Raw genomic sequence first — 21,762 nt, 5'->3', positions numbered from 1 at the left:
AGAATCAGGCAGCCTTACTCCATTAGCATCTGTTTGGGAGCTGCCTGGATCATCCAGATTTCTTTTTAATTTTTGTGACATTTTGGATATAAAACACTATTTTCACACCTGAAAAGACTTATTTCCAGTACACGTGTAGACAGAGATACCATAAACCTTATCCTGCAGCCTCCAACAGCAGAATAGAAGACCAACAGACACAATGAAGGAGACCATCAAGACATCTCCTTCAGCAGCAAGTGTTGAGACAGAAATTTGAACACCCATGATTCTTCCAGAACAAGTAGAAAAACTGCAGGAGCAACTGTGAGGCGGTCAATAAAGTCCAAGTGATAATTTTAGGAGTGTGCTGCTTAGTATACAGGTGATGATTATGCAAGAAGCAGTGTCAGTGGTGATGATGGGGCCATGGCCTGACTGCATGTCTTTGAGAAAACAAATCCACAGAGGGCCTCCCTCTCAACAACAGACATTTAGCTCTTCCAATAGGATAGTGTAACACATGAAAATTACACATGCATTTGGGATGAGGAATTACCTGCACAACAGTGTAGACTCTGAGACTAGATTTGAGATTGTGAGTGCAACATAGCTGAGGGGAAGAGCAGGAGGTGGCCAACAGCTGTGAGATTATTATTGCAATCAAGGCTATTGCCTAGATACCCGCCAGTGATTCATTCTTATTTTTCCAACTCACCATTTTATTGTGTTTCTCCACCCCATCACCCCATAAATTCTGCTGGGATTTATTAACTGCCAATACAATTTATTTTCCCACTTTTCTGGTTACGGGTTTGGCCCACTGTTCTTTAAGTATGAAGTAACAAACTTCAGAAACTGAATGTGACCCTTCTCTGCCAGAAGGCATGTGGCACAAGGGTTCCAATACCACCTGTCTTGGAAAATATTTTGAAAGTGCAGAGTCAAAAATCATTAGTGCAGCAAACAGTTGGAGTCTGAAGTCTCCAAGAAGAGCAAAGTTTGCAAAAATGGGGTATACACAGAAAGCCTGTTAATAACATTGGACTTTGGTTCTTAGGGCTTTGTCTGTCTTCCTTCCAAAGGGAAACAAAGATGGCAAGAAAGGCTCTCTTATCCAGAAGTGATCTTAGAAAACTGGAAGAAATTATTTATTTAGATACCTACTGTGCTCCACTAAAAAGCCTGTGATAAACTGGTATCATTGTTTATTCTATGATTGCTGATGAAAGTTATTTGATTATAGCCGTAAAAAATATCTATAAACTCTTAAATATAAAACACATGTTGTGGCAGAGGCCTTTAAAAAATAAAAAACATTTTAAACATACTTTCAAGACAGACTAATTCCATTGTTTTCTTTGAAGCTGAAAGGGGAAGTATTGCATTGTTCCAAGAATCTAGAGTTCCAGATACATTATTTACCAGTAATTAGGGTTCTTGGTTTGTTTTTGTATTTCTAGCTATACATAGAGCACAGTGATCATACCCACTAAGAAAAAAAAAAATGCAATGATCCCTGGTTTTCCATTAACATTGCAGCCAGAGACAGTATTATTCACACATATTTTGGTGATTCAGATTATTCTGGTTTGTATTATATAAAGCATGTGAGAGAAGTTGCACAGTGCACGGTGGTATCATGAGAAGGAAAGCAGCTTTTGACAGGTAAAAAAAAATCTTTTGAGAACCAATAAAGTGGACAGATTCACAAGTCAATATACAAAGAACTGCAACCACCAGCAAGATTGCTTGCTTCTCCTTGGAAGGAATCACAAATTTGTCTCTTTAGTTAAAAGCTCACAGTCTCTAATAAGCAACATGGTGAATTTGGTTGAACAACAAAAAAACCCACTTTTCTTCACATGCACTGGCCACTGAATGAGCATCTGTGCCAAACTCAGTGCCCAGGGAACATTCCCAGACTGGCCTAACGAAAATTCACCCTCTTATTCTAGGTCAGGCATGCCCATAAATGAAGTCGGGTGAATACGTTCATATTAACATGCAATTAATCTTCTAGTTAATGATCCACATTAAATATGATCCAGGATAAAATCTCTCTCATATATTCAAAATGGTTCTCTCCATGCGCTCGTAGCAGTAGGGCTACTCTTTGAAGATCCTTAATGATTATAACTTGTGGACAAGTAATATACACCAAACAAAACAAAGACTGAAGTTAGGAAACCCTCATTAAAAATTAGATCATCACTATATTTATAATATATTGTACACCCTGTACTCCTGATTCACTGAGAATGGAAATGATTGCAAATAATACCTGACAGCCAAACATCTCATTTTGGCACTAGCAATAACTAATGTTGGGGTTTAACCCCAGCCACCAACAAGGACCACGCAGCTGCTTGCTCACCCCTCCCAGTGGGACGGGGGAAAGACTGGAAAGAAGGGAAAGGTAAAAAAAGTCTTGGGTTGAGATAAGAATAGTTGAATAGGACAAAAAAGGAAGGGACAATAATAATTATAACAACAATACGAGAATATGCAAAACAAGCGATGCAAGTGATGCACAATGCAATTGCTCACCACCCATGCACCAACAGCCTGTCAGTTCCTGAGCAGCAGTATTTGCCTTACAAGCCAACTCCAGTTTATATACTGAGCATGACATGACATGGTACTCAATAGCCCTTTGGCCAGCCTGGATCAGCTGTCCTGGCTGTAGCCCCTCCCAGCTTCTTGTGCACCTGCAGCCTTCTTGCTGAAGAGTCCTTGACTTGGTATGAATATTGTTTGGCAACAACCAAAACATCAGTGCGCTATCAACATTCTTCGCAGGCTGAATCCAAAATACAGCACTATACCAGCTACTAGGAAGAAAATTAACTCTGTCCCAGATGACACCAGGGCACTAATCAGATGCCTCTGTGTTATTCGCTTTGAAATACAGAATTAAAATCTTCTAAAGTATTAAGAGGAAGGAAAGCAGGGTGGCAGTTTCCATTCCATAGACTTGAATGAGTTATGATTTAGATTCCACGATAAAAAGTCTTTTTGTTTTTTTAATAGTATACAGCATTTATTTGCTGGAGACTACTATTTCATTTACATTTGTATCTCAGAGCTGTCATTAAAACACAATTTTTATACCATGAATATTATCCTATCCAAAACAACTATGCATATGTAGTCTTCATTACACAGGAATTTCCAAGGACCTCAGTGTACAAAAGGCATTATTACATCATGTGCTTGAAATGCAGATGTATCTGGGATGGACTGTTGTGCTCTAGCTGGTTCAGTAGTTCACAACAGTATTAATTCTTCATCCAGATTAATGGATCCAATTCTCAGTTACAGTATGGCCCCTTTATGCTGCTCTGCCAATATAAAGTCATCCTAAAGGGGATAAAAATACATAGAAGGAAAAACTTCTGCACACACAGCTTCCCTCAGAGCACAGATCTGAGGAAGTAGGATAAATCAAAATATCCCAGAATAATCCTAACTCAGATCAGAAACCAGACAAGGTCCTGTTGGCACCCTCAGAATATGGCCCAAGTAAAATAAACCTCTGCTATCACTCCAGGTGAAAAGGAACTGTGAACTGACCCACTGGAGTTCACAGGTAATTTCAAGGATGCGGGGGTGCAAGGTACGGTACAAATGCCCAAGCAGAGGCTGAGCGGGGCTATCACAACTATCAGTTTTGCTATTGCAAGAAGCTCTCACAAGTGTGATTCTTGAACGATTCACACCAAGACTGACCATTTGTTAAAAGTTGCCACAAGCCATTAACCTGAATATATGATCAAACTAAAGAAATTCGAGCCAGAAAAAGATAGCATTTTTTCACTCACTTCTAGTAGAAGTCCACCTTCTTGTACAGCAGTGTTGTTAGATGCATTGTCTTCTTTTATTATTTGACCAACTTGCTTCTTAAAGTGCTTTTCTTGAATGGCTGTTGGAAAGAGTTATTATCAATTTAGAAATTGTAATGATAAGGGCCACTAGACTAAAATTCTTATTTAGGCACTTAACATGCATTGATTTAATTGGCAGTTAACTGTCTTTGTGGTCTGGATCTCAGTTACTGACAACTTTCTTTTGCTGTGAGGGAGAGAGATACATATTTGGCCGTCCAGATGTTTTTTATATGAAATATCTATCACAGTTTTTATTGAACATATTTTTTCCATTAGTGTACTCTACATAAAGCAAAAACCAAAACCCACGGGAAAGAAATAAAAGAAAGTTAGCAAGTTGTTTTGTTTATAAAAATATGTATTGTTTTGTTTATAAAAATATGTATTATGACAATGTAAAGAAATGCTTATGTTGCTCAGAAGACAAGCATCTGAAATAAGTTTCTTATTTTCAGTGCTGACCTTCTTGGCATCAGATTATTTTCATCTCACTTTACCCTATTCACTTCTAGGAGTCTGAGCCTGATTGTAAGATTAAAGGGAATGTTCTTAAACTGTTTCGTTTTTAAAGAGAGGTTTAAAGTTTGTTTTTACTCATGAAATTCCTGAAAATCTCTCACTACAGATTAAAATTGCATATATTTTTTTCCTAATAATAATAAAAACCTTCATGTGAGTCAAAATCGGTGAGTGTTTTTCCTGCACATGGATTATCATTGCTTGATCTGAAATATCTTTGAATAGTCAGATTGAAGTCTTTATATTTATATATCCCACAGAAAAATCCCTGAAAAACAGACCTATTTCTGGGGATAATAGAAGGATTTCTGAGAAGGCTGACATCACTTGATACATTGGGCTTCTGCATCACCTAGGGGGTATTACAGGAACCTCTCTATACCATTTGGTCAGTAAAAGTTAAGGAGTCAGCTTTACCCTTACTGCCCCATCCCAGAGATGGGACATAGGAAAATCCTGGTATGAAACAGAGATTCAGTTTTCTGTTTGCTCGCCTTCTCATGGAGAGAATGAGAGAGCAGAGCATACCAGTGAGATTAGCTGGGACATTTGATACACATTGTCCCTTCCAGCTAAAGGAGAGATGGAGGAGCCACAGCCAGAGATGGTTAATAATACAAAAAAAAGGAGGTTTAGACAGTCAGGAATAGTTTATACCAAATCAGAATAAGAAGAGGAGACAGCCAGAAAGCCTCTAATGCTCCTGAGCTTGTTGCTAAAAGTCATGACAGTGGGATTTAAGTTTTTAGTAAGAGATCAAATTAAGAAAAAGTTAATGGACTGAATAACATTTGTTGCAAATGGCTGAGGATACAATCAAAATGGAGTCACTTCCTTTCCAAAAAGCTGCACAAGAGCCCCTTCTCAATCCAACAGCCTAGCAAGGGACTGTTGCAAGATATATTAGTGTCTTACAACAGATCATGGCAACGCAAAATCATACTGACTGAATATTCGTGATGGTTTTTAGCTTACATTGTAAATATTTGCCGCCAGTGATAATGTCGGTCATTACCCCAGAGCAATCATCTCAAATGTATAATTAGATGTAATAAATCCCTCCCCTGGGCATGAGAAAACACATCAGGAAAATCCCAAGCTGCCTAAAACAGATCCCTACTCATGTTTTCCAGCCAAAACAATTTTGTGATTTCAGATTTGAAAGCTAGGCTGCAATGAACAGGATATACAGATTTTTCAGTCTGCATTTTCATTTTGGTATACTTTTTGAATTAACTGGAAAAGGTTGTGCTTTTTTTCCCCCGACTGACCAAGCCTGCTGCTACGGCTGTCCATAAGAACAGACATATGGACACTCATGACAATAATTTTTAAAAGCCTAGTCCCTATTCCAATAGCCTCTTCCAGAGTTTCCCCCCTCAGAAAAGATGTTTTTGTAATTACTGACACGGTGGTTTGCAGTTTTTTGTGCAGGTTAAAGGACAGACAGGGAGGGGTGAAAGGAAATGAAGGCTTGTTTTTTTTTTTAATGCGTTCTCTTGGTGCTGTGAAAATTCCACCAGTTCTAACTTCATCGTTAGTGGAAAGTATTACTTTACCCGCCTGAGTGGGCCAGAGCTCCCTGCCTGTTTGTTAGCCTTCAGGCTCACACAAACACAGCAGCAGAAGCACAAGGGATGTTTGTTCCGCTGCTCGTCTGGCTACTATAAATTCCCTCTCCAAATGGAAAGTATTTTAATGTTATTTTGCCAGATAGAGTTACCCGTATGTTAGGCCACACATATCCGTTTCATAACATACCCTACTCACTGGGTATGAGTGCACCATCAAAGACAAACAACACCCTTTGTGTCAAGAAGCGGGAGATCCTCAGAGACACGGATGTTTGTTCCTCGCACCTGAGGCAGCAGAGCCACTGCTTAATGTTCAGTCTTGTTCTGCCTCCCTGTGCTGGAAATACCCTATTAATCCACCCAGGGCTTGGCTGATACTGCAGTGACAGCTCAGAGGAGATACTGCTGCTGGTGACAGCCTGTCACCTGGAAAAAGCAGAGCAAGAAAGGCAGAAGACCATGCAAATCCCCAAAATGGATGAGGAGGAGGAAGAGGAAGACATGATGGGTTGAGGAGTGGAAATTGCAAGATATCACCTGACTGGGCAGAAAAATAGGGAAAAGGAAACAGAGCAGCCTAACGATACTGCTGTCACCACCAAGAATCAAGTGGGAGAACTGAGGGAAAGTAAGTTTTGGTTACAACTCGTGGCTTAAAAGCAAGGGCCCTGATACCAAGTGGGCTGTGATCAGGCTTAGACAGTACATAAAATGGTTGCCCTCTGGAGCAAAGGTGAAGCCTATGACGATGAAAACAATCGAAAGGCTGGAGAATGCAGTACTGTCTCTAGTAGGCAGGGAGAAGCAAACTGGAAAGTTAAAAAATAACAAACAGCAAAGGATGACTCAGTGACCTGAGGGGAAAACCTCTGCCTGCTGGAGTTCCCATATATCAAGAAACTGATATTGCAGGCAGCCTGATGAATGCTGCTGTTTTGGGGGGGGGGGGTAAGGAAAATTTTAGCTTTATGGAGCCTTGGACTGCTTTCTGAGGGAAGAGGCAACTGTCAGCAATTCAGTGCAGGGTGCTCACCTACTAGGTTGCAAACTGGCGAAGTGAAGAGATGTGAAGCAGGAACAGCAGAGACCTTTTTCTGAGTGCAACGTATCCAGCCTGCACTTCCAGAACACAAAATAAAACAGAAGATGGAGCTGTTCTGCCAAAGAAGATGAATGAGCGTATTGATACCATAGGGTGATAAATACAACATATACAAGTACTTGGGCTGACAGTTTTGCAAGGTCATGCCATCTAGTGAGCATGGTGCAATCCCAGGCAATATTAAAAGTCCACAAATTTGGAAATGCTGGGTCCTACAGAAGGACAACGCTGTTGAAATACACAGGATGGGGGAAAGGGGACAAGGAGGAGGAAGAAGAGGGCGAAAAAATTAAGAAAAATGGCCAATACGATTTCCTGAAGGAAAGGCCAAAGATCTGTGGACATTGTTCCAATTTCTTATCTAAAAGAAGTGAAAGGAGTGGAAATGAAAAAAATAATGTAGAGTTAGATTTGACAGCAAATTAATGTGAGGAAAAAAGTCCACAAAAGGGATGATGAGTTTGGCTGAATGGAGTATAGGACTGTCTCAGGCAATGCTGCTGAGCCCTTCACAGCTGCACTGTCTCTCCCCAGAACACTGTAAAAAGCTGAGATCTCTTCTGAGCCTCCAGTTCTGATACAAACATTGCTATCTGCATTTGCAAACTCCTTGGCTTGAAAATCAAATCTGGAACATTATAAAGAAGAGCAAAGCTGCCTGACACTTTAAAGTCTATAGAAGTATCATGAAACCAGCCATTCCCTTTCCCCCAGAAATAACAGAACATTTATTCATTGCAGAACACTCTTTAATTCAGAGGGATGGAAATTTCAGGACTCTCATAAAACTATGCTTTTTAAACCCATAGGATTACATTCCCCCAAGTGTTTCTGTACCTCTTCCTACACAAGCACAACCATCCTTCTTCAGAAAACAATCAGAAAAATTACCTGCTGAGCTAAGCTCTGTAATAAACTAATGCATGGTCAAACTGTACCCCAAGCCATCCCAGGGTCCTCCTACTCCTCAGGTTACCTGCAACAAGCAACAGCACAGGAGGGAAATGAGTGGTGAAGGGATGCTGTTTCTTGCCTGGCTTCATTTGGGGTGTAAGAAGGGGACGGTACTGTCTTCTTCAGACTTGGTATGATGCAGGCATATCAATTTCAAGCCTTTCTACAAGCAGTCCCTGTGAGACCGTTTCTCTCTAGAGATGCCCAGGGGATAAATTGTTTCTTAAAATGGTCAGATGAAAATACCCCAATCTAGCTTGCAGGTTCAAAGACAATGCTTTATGAATACAAGTATTAGTTTTGGTGACTGTTAGTTGAAAGGAAGTGAAAACCAGGTCTTTCTTCCTGGATTTTTGAGCTGCAGGAAGAATCAGCTATGCGTGTTACCCTGAATGCTAAGAAAACAAAACAAAACAACTAGGAAACGCTCCGTAGGAGCAATTCTGCTTAACGAACCTACAACCACGAACTGAAATAGTCTGTTTCCTCTTGTTGTGTTACAGACACTGAGTGACAATAAGGACAGCACTCATTAGATGCACACTGAAATTAAAAAGTATTCAACGCAAAGGACAGTTATACATTGCGAACAATATAAAAGAAATGTTTGCACTCTGAAATGCTGCAACATAGAGGTTGCACAAACGCTTCGAGAAAGAAATCAGCACCAAAATGCGTCCTCTGAATAAAAGATGTATGGTGCTCAGTCCTGTTGTGGAGGCTACTGGAACACCAGATGAAATTATGCTAACAATAATGCAAAGTTTTTCTTCCCAACTTAGCGGTTTTCTCAGTCTGCTTCTTCTTAAGAGATGCTTTGAAATCTGACTGCCCTTTGAAGTTTCTTGAGTACAGCATGACATTTATTTAAGGTACAAACCGAACTGTTTGCTTTCCAGATCCCGTCCCCTCTTTCTTTCAGAACCACTCCTTCCCTTCCCCAAAGAGCCTCATCCATTTTTCCCCCCAAAATGCGAGAGCGGCACCAAAGAGATGCCACCGCCCTGCAGCCCTCCTCTCCCCGCAGCCCTTGCGTGAAGATGGTGGGGCCACCTCTCCCCCACTGAGACCCCAGCCCCTGCCCCCCGCTTCCCCGTCCTGAGGAGCCCTTTTGAAGGGGAGGCGAGGGGGAGGAGAAGTCCCTGCTGCGGAGGAGGCAGACTGCTGACTAACCCCAGCCCCGCTGTCACGCAAGCCTCGCCGCCCGTCAATCTCCCGGCGGCTCTGACAGGGGCCTGGCGCCCGTTCAAACCCTTGCGTGCGAGCAGACGAGCCGCATTACCCTATGAAGTATTTCATAATAACAACAGCTGTTAAATATTGATGACTCCTGGCAAGCGCTGAATGCTTTTTGAGAAGGTTAAGCCTTCGTGTAATGGAACCTAATTCCTCATTATATACTGTATCAGATATCTGGAAGTTGCCTAAAAAAAGCAAAGGGGCTTAAAGGAAAGGATCAGAAAATGACTCTTGTGCAGCAGGGAGAAGGGAGAAAACCGGCAGTGTGAGAGGTGAGGAGCGTTTCCCTGAAGTCAAATCCTTTTGCAAACAGTAAAAAATGCTGCCAGAGTTATCATCAAAACTGTATTCCACCGGACAGTTTTGTGTTTTTAGAAATTACTGCAGGTGTGATAAACTTTCTAAAACAGCAATCTGGCTGCCACTGCTGTCTGTGTAAGAGCACACATGGAAATTGTTTCTACAGAAAAACAGAGAAGAGAGGAAAAGCTCACATTCCTATAATTTTTCTACATCAGCCTGGAGAGATCTGGCTCATTAGAAGGTTTAGCAGTGATCAGACAAGATATTAAGGATGAGATCTCAGAGAGGTTTTCCAGCAGGCAAGAAAGGGAGAAGAGTGAACCTCTTGCGTTGGGCAAGTCCTGATATGCTGTCCTCCGGTTCCCAGAATAAATCTCCCCTCTTTCTCACACTGCCCTCTAAACTCCATCAGTCCCATCTTCTCCTTCCTGACCTATCTGTCAAGCAAGGTTGTGTCAGGAAGGGAATCAGTTCAGGGTAGGAGGTCATGATGGACAGACCGAGTCTTTGGGATGGAGCTTGTGTGATGCCAGGGCAGGCAGTGCCAGCAAGTCCAGCAAAAAGGCAGCACCAGAGTCAGGGTGAGGGTGAAAAGAAGAAATGAAAACCAAGGAGTTATTGGGGTGGTGACAAAATCAGGGTGTTTTTTTCTTACATGTGAGAAAGAGGTCTGTGTGCTTTCAAGGGATACAGTTTAGATGAGGCAAGATAAGAGGCTGAAAACAATTACCTGCTCATGTTCAGTTGTGCTATGGTGCAAGGAGTTCTGTGAAGCTTTAGGAAAGGATTTTACCTGTGGGGAACCCAGGCCCATTTACTGAGTTGGCACAGGGAACCACAGAAACTCAGGAAGTTGTAGGTTGGAAGGGACCTTGGAAGGCCATCTGGTCTATCCCACCTTGGTGAAAACTAACTTCAGTTAGGCATGTTGCTCAGGGTTTTTTCATTGAGCATCTCCACTAATGGACATTTCACACTCCCCCCAGGAAAACTTACATTGTTTAATTACAAACAGGAGTATTTTTTACAGGTAAAAGCTGCTTATCTATTCAGGTGAATGTGCATTAGGATGAGTTCTGGACGGACATGTCCTGTTTCCACAATTCCTGGTCTGTAAAATGTTTAGAATAATTTAAGAAATGCTGAGACTGGCTAAGTGGCTGTCATGAAAACTGTGAAGAATGGAGAATATGTGAAATAAGTTATTAGTTATTCTTATAATGTTTTTTCATGGTTTATGCTATCTGTATCTCACACAACTGGCTCACAAGAAACTATACTTGTATGTCATGTTTTCATGTAGTCTAGAACTTGTATGTCATGTTTTTATGTAGTCTGGGACTGTCACATCTCCCTTAATATCCCATAACTTCTGAGGGATCACAGATCCAAAGAAAAGCTGCTTCAATGTGAAACTGAATTGTGTGCTAACTGTACAAGCAACAGACGCAAAATACCTTGCCTAGAAAGCACATTTCCTCTCTGCAGCTTGGTCTTGCAACCTTTCCTTCTTCATATGACTCAACAGATGATCTGCACAATAAGACAACCCCACATTGCGCGCTGGCAAATAAAATATTTTAGAGATCTGTTTGCATCACTGTGAGTAAATATTTATCTGTTGGTCTGGTACACTATACTGGCTATAAGACTGTCACAGACAGGCAGTCCTCCTAAATTATCCCTCGATATAAGATTTATTCCAAGTAATTGCCTTCCATTTGATTACCTCCTACCTTAAATACGATGATTTGATGATGGGAACCTATTGATTTATAGGTTCAGTCTTGCGGCCTTAAATTTATCCCTGTATTATTCCATTCTTAGTTTAATTAAGCTGTACTACATTAGATTGCCTGAGCGTGTATTTGCTTGCACACCCTTTTGAATAAATCCATAAAACGTAAGTACAAACAGGTTATTCCGTCAAACTACAAAATGGATTGCAAGCCTGAGTTATCGACAACCATGAGTAAGAAATCTACAAACCACTTAGTCCACTTTCAAATCAATACTCACACCCCTCATAAAAAAATAAGATGATTCCAACAAAATCATTGCCCCTTACATTGTGAGCTTGTAAAGTACATGTCCATAAATCAGAATTGAGACCAACAGCAGAAGTTTCGTGTAGAAAAAAAATAAATTTAAGAGAACTACTCTATATGTAGAAAACTTGCTTAACATTGGTTAGTTCCAGCATTAAGGACCTCGGAATGTACAATCAATGTAGTTTTACGTTTGCTTTATTGTAGTTTGCATTTTCCTCTGTCTTACACTCTAAAACACTGCATGTTAAGCCAATGTAGAGGGATTCAGACTTCACCAAACAAAACTACATTAGCCTGAAGTGTACTACAGCATGTTCTGACCTGCCACATCCAGATTGCTTGAGTGGGATCTCAGCATATCCCACTGATCATGATATCTGTACACATTCAGAGGAATAGCACATCGGGACATACAGATTCTAGGATCTATGTACCAGATGGTCTATCAAAACAACTGTGTCATTCACAATGGCTTCTTGCTTAAATAGCCATTCATCTTTTCCCATGTCCAGATATTTTAAAAAATCTGTACAGGGAAAAATAAAATTTACGTTCTCCATGCCCTCAGAATTCCCAGCACTCAGTCACTCTGTAGTCCAAGAATGTAGTCCTCTTTTGATATGGCTCTTATTATTTAATTGTCCCAAGGCCATTTGTTCACTGGTTTGATTCTCAAAATGAAAATAATACAACAATGGACATTGGGGTCCACAGCAGAGGCAGCTGCCTTTTGAGGAGAGCCTAAAATGGCTGTGACTGTTCACTGAGGAGAGAATGATGAGAGGATATATATCACAGAGGTTTATAAAACTGTAAAGGTAATGGATAAGCTGAATGCAGAACTGCTGTTCGCCCAGCTCCACAATATGAGGACAGTGAAGCGCTCAATGACACCACCACAAGTATGCTTTAAAGCAGCTGAAAGCAAGCCATTTTGGACATGAGACTATCAGACTAGATGGACCACTGGTGTGACATGGTAGTGTACTTCTTATGTTGTTATATTCTCACTGCAATGCCATGACCTTGTCCACAAAATTTGTTGCAGACAGAAAATAAACAACAGATGAACAAAAGCAGCATCTGTGATGTGAAACAAAGTATACCACAGAAGTGACAATAAGAAAAATCGGAACCTTATGAGAAAGCCTGTGTGTGACTAAATTTAAGCATATGATGAAAGACCAGCTTGTGACTAATCATTACATCCAAACAAAAAAAAATAATTTATTATAAACAGCCTATTGAAATAAAATTGAGTCTGAAATATTTTTCAGAAACATAAGTAATGAGACCAAAATCCATTTTTACTGAAAAGACAGCCAAGAGAAAAGCTATTTGTGTTCACAAGTAAGAAACTACTGTCTAGTGCAATCATCCCCACTTTGAAAAAGGAAACTGTAAGAATTGCATCTTACAGAAGAAATGCAACAAGTTCCTGATAACAGATTTATTTTGAAAATATCAGAAAATTTTTAGTCATTATTGGCTGCAGAAGATGTGCACAATTGTACCCTCTTCAATTTACACGTATAGTTTAGAACATCTAGTAAATCGGTCCCTGAAGAATGAAATCAAATGAAAGACAAAGCGTGAAAACAAATGCAATTAGGAGAGTGTACGAGAAAGCATCTCTCCCCCTTCCTGATTAAATCAACCTGGCAATGACTGACTTACATGAAATTTATATGATCTTTGCTTGCCTTTTTGGATTTGATAACCTCTTTTCCAGTCCTGTGTTTCAAACAGACTATCTCCTGAGCTTCCACTCCTCAACTTCTACTGCTTTTATAACATTCTTGCAGCTTTACAATTTCATTTGCACCACTCTGCATGGAAAGGCACAGGCTAAATTCATACTTGCTAGATCCAAGAGGGAATTTAAGTCAGTATCTCTTAGAAAAGAGTTGAAAGAGCATGTGTCAGTAGGCCAGTATATCATCCAAGAGACTGTTTAAAAATAGCCACAGCACACGATCTGGAGAGGATAAAGGAAACCTTTAAGATGAAATAAACATTGCATCTAAAATATTCACGCTGAGACCTTAGTGCACAGGATGTGCATATGTTACCCAGAAAACCAAATCTGCCTTCATCACTTTCAGAGTTAGCAATATCATAAGAGCAATTCCTTCATATCTGCCTTATATAGCACCCATACTGTATCTGATATTAAAGGCAAAGACACAGCCACATTTGCTTTCCAGTGTACTTTAAATAAGCAAACACGCTTGACAGGGTAAATGCGAGAATCTCCACCTTTGAGTCAGCTGGATGCCACAGCCCACAGCTGCACAGTCACCAATAAATACACACACCCCACAGAACACGGCATTCTCTTTCCGAGGCAGAGCTGCTTTGCTTTTGGTCTTTTCTGCCATTTGTGGGGACTGCCATGATAAGACTGACTATATGAAGAGCTGCCTTGAGAGGTTAAATGGACCTAATGAGCTGTGGGAACAATATGCCTGAGAGCAGGTCCTTGAGCTTTGGCTTTTCTACTTCAGGAAGCAAAAGAAAGTGCTGAGAAGGCAAATGAAACACCACGAACAGTATCTAAAAGTTTTAAAATACAATTCAGAATCAATTTTCAGGATAATTTTAGAACACTGAACTACATTCCAAAACATTTTGGAATGCTGAAGAAAATCAGAAAGATTAAAATCTTATCTAAAAGCTCGGAATTAAGCACATGCCAACAACAGAAGTCAAAAATTGAAGTACCTGAACCCTACATTGATAATGTTACTGTCCCTGGATATGTTTAATGTGTTTTCATACACATTAATTTTTTAATGATGCATTTAAAAACTAGTCCTGAAAAGCTATCCTAACAGATAGACCTTGCTCCCAACTGAAATCCCTTGTAAGTCAGAGGGCCTGCAAAGAATGGTTTGTCCAAAAATAAAATCACTTTACAGAACAGGAACCTTCTGCAGAACTAGAAAATGAATGCACTTGACATGTTCAATTACTACAAGAACCTTCATTTTTCACTTCCTCACAACCATTTTGCTTTGCCTTTTTTCACAGCCAGGTTCCACACTCAGAAAAATATCCCAAGCAGATCCTAAAGACTCTAAGCAGGCCAGTTGTGGGCTTACATATTCTCCCTCCCTTAGCACTAGAGAAACTGTATATTTAAAAAATGCCACAGTCCCTAGGTCAAGGACGAGAATTAGGACCTTCAAAATTTCTAAGCAAAATGAAAATTACGATCTTTAAAACAGGCAGAAAAGGTAATATTTGGATGTTCTAAGAATGAAAATTGTGGGCCTGCTTTGATTTGCTTTTCAATATTTAAAAACAGAGACTACTTAGATATAGCGATAAAATTAAAAGGCAGACACAGAGTTCTTATCAGACTTGTCTCATATGAAGACAAGGAACAACCAAATAATGTTCTGTATTTCAGAAACAAAGTTCTAACTAATAAAAATATAACCTTTTCTCCAGTTCCAACTCTTCTGCATATGTGTCATTGACTTGAACAGGCAAGTCTGAGTCCTGTGAAGGTGCCTGCTACCTTGACTCATAGCAAGCTACCAAAGAAATAACAAGTATTCTTTATGTGATAAGGACAGAAAACTTGTCTCCCACTCATGAAACATATGGGATTGTGGCCTCAACATTCAAGGCAATTACAGTTAATTACAGGTTTCGCCAAGTGATCAATACTAGCTGAATAGCATGTATAAAGAGAAGTACGATACATAAATTACTTCTGATGTTTCTTATTCCGTTAAGGTCTTCTGGATGAAAACTGGTGATTTCTTACCTACCGACTCATCAGATCTGTTTTACACTCATTATGTGACATAAACATCAGTTTATTTTGGTGTTTCATCAGTCATAATGTGATCTTCATTGCATATACACTGCCAGAGTCAGCCCAATAACCATTGAAACAAAACTTATTAGCACTATGCCAAAGAAAATATGAATAGCTTTAAGGCAGAAAACAAACACTGCAAACTGCAAAGAGCAAAAGCAAAGATGCTTTTGCACATGTTCTTAAAAAATGAGAAAGTTAACTGGAGAAAATGTGTACTCTGGACCCTGCTGTGTTTTAAGCCGCGTGTTTTTCCAGAGGAATTATGAAAAACTTAGTCTATGAACGCTGCATCTAAAAGAGGAACATTTTTTCTCCTGCCGGGGCAGATTTGCAGGGAGGAGGCTCATTTCTGCCTTGCCGGTCTGGCAGGCAGCAGAGCTCTATTCCTCTGATCAAGAGATCACTTTCATAACCACTTTTCTGAGGTCACAAATGAGGCTGCTGCAGTCACGCAACGCCTCGCCTACCAGAGCTTTACTATAATACAACAACACAGGTTCACAGAAACCTTTTAAAGAGGCAGCCCATCCTTGCGACCCACGCAGATACAAGGAACATGCATGATATCGTAGGGGTTTCCCCCAAATATGTCATGGGATTACTTTATTTCACTCGGAGCAGGAAATAAAGGTGTAGCTTAGGAGTTTTGTCTGGATGGAGTCATGTTGCCTGAGTAGAATTAAATAAAACTTTAAGATAAATCGCTTTTAAACTATACTGGCACCTTTTCCAAATATTTATTCTGCATGTTCCTTTTTATTATCTTAAAGGTCCATGTCTGCCAACCATGTGCTACTGTGAATTATGCTAATTAAGATATTTAAAAGCTATGGTAAACAGTCAAACAAACATTAGAATCAGTAAAACAACAGACATGATTGCCCTGAATTAAACACTGCCCTGCTGTAGTGTTAAAAATACCAACATAGAAATGGTAGATCAGGAAATAGGTTTACTATCCAAAATTTATTCTGAAAAAATAATATGAAAATACTAGTTACAGCTTGTTTCTAGGACAGAAAAGCCTATTTTACATTTTAGCCGAGAGAGTGACCAACATAGTAATCTGTTGTATAGACGTGCCTTGTAGGGAGTAGCTGGAATGGCCTTTGGGTTAGATGGTGGCAGGTGGGAATTTAAAGAAAAAAGTTAAAAATATTTTTCCTCTTGTGGTAAGTCAACTCTACCCAATGAAGGGAAATTGTTTGGTCTATTTTCACAAGCAGTTAGTGCTATGAAAGCAACCATTTTAGTTCCGTCACAAATTATTTGCACTAATTACCTGAAATAAAGTTTTTAAAAGCTGTTAAATTACTTTGGAGCCTACAGTTTAAAAAAAAAATGTAGTTGAATGTATTGACATTTTATGAGGATTAGTATACAGACACATTTCATTTAAAGACAGCACAAACAGGCTTGTCCAAACCAGCTTTATAATCCAGTTTGAATAAGTAACAATAGCAATGAGGTCACAGTGTTAAGCCCATCGAGGACTCACTGTGTAGGCTGATATGACTTGTTTGAACACTGTCCCACAAGCTCGTTGCTATTATTAGCCACATTAGACAGGTGAAAGCTTGTTCAGGTGTGCCCACACATGCTACAGACAGCTTCAGGGGTTCTGGAGATGCACCCACAGGTTCTGTAGTGCCTTTGGCTTCATACAAAATGATATTCAAGCTTAACCTTGACGTGTATCTTCATCCAGCTCAAGAAGAGGGAGAAGTAGCCTCCCATCTGTACTGCAGTTTGCACGAAAGATGACCCCACAGTCTAACTTTGATAGGAAACTAATCACAGAATCAGACAATCATGGAATAGTTTGGGTTGGAAAGGACCTTCAAAGGTCACCTAGTCCAACTCCCCTGCGATGACACCCAAAAATCAGCCTTGCACCCTCTCCAGGTCTTGCCTATATTTATGGATGGGAATTAGTCTGGAAAGTGGACAGGGGACTGTGGGGTTGCTGCTGGTGGACTGTACTGTCAGAACCTGGCTCACTCCGTGGCTGGGCAGCAAGGCAGGCCCAGTCTCAGATGCCCAGCACCACCACTGTTTCTCGGGTCAGGCAAAGTTCTGCTGGAGGTGGTAAGACTGAAGCCCTGATCTGTAAGCAGAGGGTGCTGACAGCCTCCAGAGTGACTTTGAGGGCAATAGTGCCGGTCTAGACAAGGTCACAGACATTTCTGAACACAGGCCATAGTTTTGAAGATCTCTGAAACTTCTGAAGATGTTCCTGAGTGTTACATTATTGATTTGTGCCTGTTCATGTATCACTACTACTACTTCCCATGGAAATAAAAGCTAGACAAAATCAACTCCTGCCTAAATAAAGAGATGTGACTTTGTCCCTCTTTATGAACTTCGGCTAAACCACGAGAAGTTAATCTAAAGTGAAAGAGCGCTGGATACTAATGCAAATATTTAATTCACATGGAAATTTTTCCTTTCCAGTTATGGAAAGAGATACATGAGAATGCTGTTGTGCTACTTTACCTTTACAAACAAATTATAGTGTTCCTCTGGACTGGGTTGGTGAAAAAGTAATTGGTAACAGTAGGAATGAGTTTACATACAGATATCTTAGGCTAAACAGCTGCCAGAATACTTGCTGCTCAGTGCCATTCTGCATGGCAGCCTGGCCACAGAGCTGGTACCTAAAAACCTTGCCTTACTGAGAGTCCTTTTTATATCCCTTATTATATGAAAAGAAAATATTTGCAATCTGTTTTTCAGGAATATGACCTCTTCCACTCAAAGACAGTGTGGTCAAGTGCTCCGTTTTCTAAGGCAATGACAGAAGGCATCTAATGCATGTGCCTAAGTGCCATTGGACCTGCAACTCTAGAGAAAGAATCAGTTGAAAATGTAATAGAGTCAAATCAAGATAAACAATGACATCTGTTATGCCAATTTCCAAGTAATTGGCGCAAGTTTTCCTTGTTCCCTCCACAGCTCTAAGAACTTGCACCTGCCAGTCAAATATCTGTAATCACCAATATATGCAAGAGAACATGCAGGCAGGACTTTGTGTTAGCTGCAAATCTGCCTTATTTTAGTCCTTTTGTAAAGTTTATTGAATTTAAAAATTATCCAGAGAAATGTAAACTAGCTCACTTTATACTCCAACTAATAATCCAAAACCAAACTATTATAGATTAGTGTTATATAAATGGTTATTTAATAGATACATTGACTTTACACAGCTACTAGGAGGTATTCGTCATTGTAAATAAGTTTAAGTGCTGTGAGAAATTACAGAAATTACAATCAAGCTTGAAGGATCTCTGGGTAACTCAGTTACAAAAATTATAGCAAGCATGCTCAAAAAAAACGCTTCTACCATCACCTCCTTTCTGCTGCCCCAACATGCTGTGCGCACTTGGTGCTCAGCTGCCTTTCTACTATTGACCCAATGCTTTCCAGCCACTTTTTGTCTGGAAGTGGAGGAAAAAAGTGTTCTTTTACTGCAACATAAATGAAGTTCTAGTCTGGTCAGGACTGCTGAAGGACACCTGGCACTATCCAAGTAGAAGACAGATTGAAGAGGACAGCAAATACTGCAGCTGCAGAAATTAGTTTAAAGCAAGTTATTGTGGCTGAGCCTTCCACATGTGGTGGTCTGTCCAACCTGTCCGAGCACGGCATAGACTTTGCCTGACATGCAGGACGAGAAAAGGAGATGGTGTGTCCAGCCATAGTGCCTTAGCCAAGGCAACACAGCCTGGAGTCAATGGAGTCAAGGCAGGATGGAGCAGGCTGAGAACAGGGCAGCTGGAACATTCTTATGCCTGATATATTTTCCACTGCCCAGATGTTCCCCAGTTGACACGAGCTAAGAGATGCTGGATGCGCCAGTCCCGGAGGGTGTTCTGACCCCCGGGAAGTGCTAAAGAGGCCCAGGCCCGCCCGGCATTGAGGAGACACAAAGGTATTTTGAAGTTCTGATCGTCTCTTCTCCCGCTTGGTCCCTGTGCCAAGTTCAGCTGTGGTGCAGGAACTCGGCTGTGGTGCAAGATTCATTTTGTACATTAACCCGATGAGCTAAAATACCATCTGAGACCAACATGTAGTTAATTGCTGTGAGAACAAAACTTTGAGTTTCCTGACCTATTCAAAGTTTGAATTTCCCATTAACTCCACACTCCCATACTAACAGATGGTATACAAGGGGTAGTTTCAAAACTCCCTGCATCAGAGAATACGCAAAGGGAAAAAGACGAGCTGAATTGCACACCCCTGGAAACCTGTGCTTTATATGCAGAATGGTAAACTTCTAAATAAACCAATTAATGTGCCCAAGCGGCCCCCCTCTTCCACACAGATAATCCTGGCTAAAACCCATAACGCCAAAGCTATCCCTGCCATGGGGAGCTGGAAAAGCACTGGTTAGCAGAGCTGACGCATCAGCTGACTAGCCCACAACACCAGCCACAAAGGACCAAGAATGCTGGTGGTGGCATGAAGCGTGTGGGTGGGAGCAAGGAATAAGCAATCATCTGGCAGCCTAACGCAGTAGGGAGGGTTGACAACAATTCATTATTTATTCCCCCCTCCCGCCCTAAGGCTTCGTCCCTCTGCTGCAGTGATTCTCATCATCTTGACGCTGTGGTAGGGCTCTGTGTAGGGGAGGGAATGAAAGGTACATCCCCTCCCTGTGGCCCATGCAATGAAAGCATCAGTGGGCTATCTGAGCTCACCACACCCAGACCACATAGGGCAAAAGGCCCTCGTGGAGGAGAATGGAAAAGAGGTTTGCTTGGTCCTTCTTTCACTCAACATGGGACAAGAACAATGTCTTACTCACAAAAAAAACCCAAACAAACAAACCAAAAAAAAAGACCATTGCTTTCCCACCAAAGTCAGTCTGTTAGTAGTGAAAAGAGATGGAGATCTAGTTTTCTGGAGTGGCAGAGGGCAGATGTAGGAAAAAGAGCTTGGGAATGGGAAAAAGGGAAAAAAAACCCTATATAACAAGAAAATCTACAGATTAAGAAGATGCAATAAAGAAAAGCATTTAAAAAGAGGTGAGGAGGGTTATCTCTAGAAAGGCCACTAGAGAAAAATAGGTGAAAAATATTTCTCAAAGATTTTGCAAGAAAACAGATTAATAAACTACAGACACTAAAACAGGGATAGAAATTCATCAAGGTAAACAGCAAAAGCACATTCAGGAAAAGTAAAACTGGCAGGTTTAATTAAAAGCTTGACATGAAAGCACACTGACAAAATGTCCCCAAATTGTTCACATGTATCCCATTACCTCCATGTAGATCTGAGTTCACTTCCCAGTGCTTTCCCTCCAGCAATCTTCCACCACTGCAAATCTGGCTGCAATCTGGCTACCTGGTGCCCAGTTCACCTGGCACAAAACATGCTCCAGCCAAATTACTGAAGTGGTGAAGGTGTACACTCATCTCTCTCATGCCTTTCTGATGGCATTTCTGCTTTGATTCCTAACAATACATCTAATTTCAGGCAATGCAGTTTTCAAAACACTGGGCCAGATTATGAAGACCTGACTTGTATTACTCCACTAATGCCAAAGTTAAGTGAAACATAATAAGGAATTAAGGACTCGACTAGTTGTCTTTATGCTTCCCCACCCCCAGAACCAAACCTGTTGATACCTGAGAAGAGGCTTTCTGCCTGAATTTTGCCTACAGTAGGTCTTTCCTGGCAGATTGCCTTCAGTAGGAAGTAGATTAGGTTTCCCACTGTCCTCTTGGAAAGTTTCTGTTACATTTCCCAGTCTCCGCTACGGGCATTTCAGGGCTTAAAAGTCTTCCCCAACGTGTTTTTCACATGCTGCTGTATGTATCATTTGCCAGGAGAATGACAGAGAGTCACAACATTGTAGTTTGCCATTGTAAACTCTCTCTAGCTGGAGAAAGCATTCCATTTTATTTCCAGAACTAAAACTAAGCTAGCTGAATGTTACGTTCAAAGATTTAGAAGACGGAATATATGCTGAAGATAGAATATCTAAAGTAAGCACTCTGATTTCTGTCTGGAGGTCATGACTTGACTAGATAAAGACAAGAAGGAAACAACAAAGAAATTCCTCTTGTCCAGATGACCCCTTGTAACTTGGTGCCCCTACAGTGTTGCTGCAATGGACACGTCCTCTATCTAGAAACTGACCTCTCCACCTACCTCATTCTGCTAGAGGTGATTATCTCAGTCACACGAATAGTTTTAAAAACATTATCAGTTACCACCGCGATACTTACAAGGTGTGAATGTGAAGCGAACCTCCAAACTGACATTATCTCCTCTTTCCTAGCCATAAGTCATCAACAACAAATGTAGGGTG

At 40.7% G+C, this 21,762-nt stretch overlaps 1 protein-coding gene across 2 annotated transcripts in view; it reads right to left on the bottom strand.

The window, feature by feature from the left end:
* AHRR (aryl hydrocarbon receptor repressor) overlaps nucleotides 1–21,762 on the bottom strand; it is an 87,105-nt gene that overhangs the window by 26,321 nt on the left and 39,022 nt on the right. The window contains exon 4 of one of the 2 annotated variants that reach the window (XM_071804332.1): nucleotides 3,804–3,904. The exons of the other annotated variant lie outside the window; for it this stretch is intronic. Coding sequence (XP_071660433.1) covers nucleotides 3,804–3,904 — 101 coding nt within the window. The remainder of the gene's footprint in view (nucleotides 1–3,803; nucleotides 3,905–21,762) is intronic. 2 annotated transcript variants of the gene reach the window in all.

This window comes from Patagioenas fasciata, chromosome 2 (genome assembly GCF_037038585.1).
Source record: "Patagioenas fasciata isolate bPatFas1 chromosome 2, bPatFas1.hap1, whole genome shotgun sequence".
Lineage (NCBI taxonomy): Eukaryota > Metazoa > Chordata > Aves > Columbiformes > Columbidae > Patagioenas > Patagioenas fasciata.
This window is presented reverse-complemented; position numbering and strand designations above follow the sequence as displayed.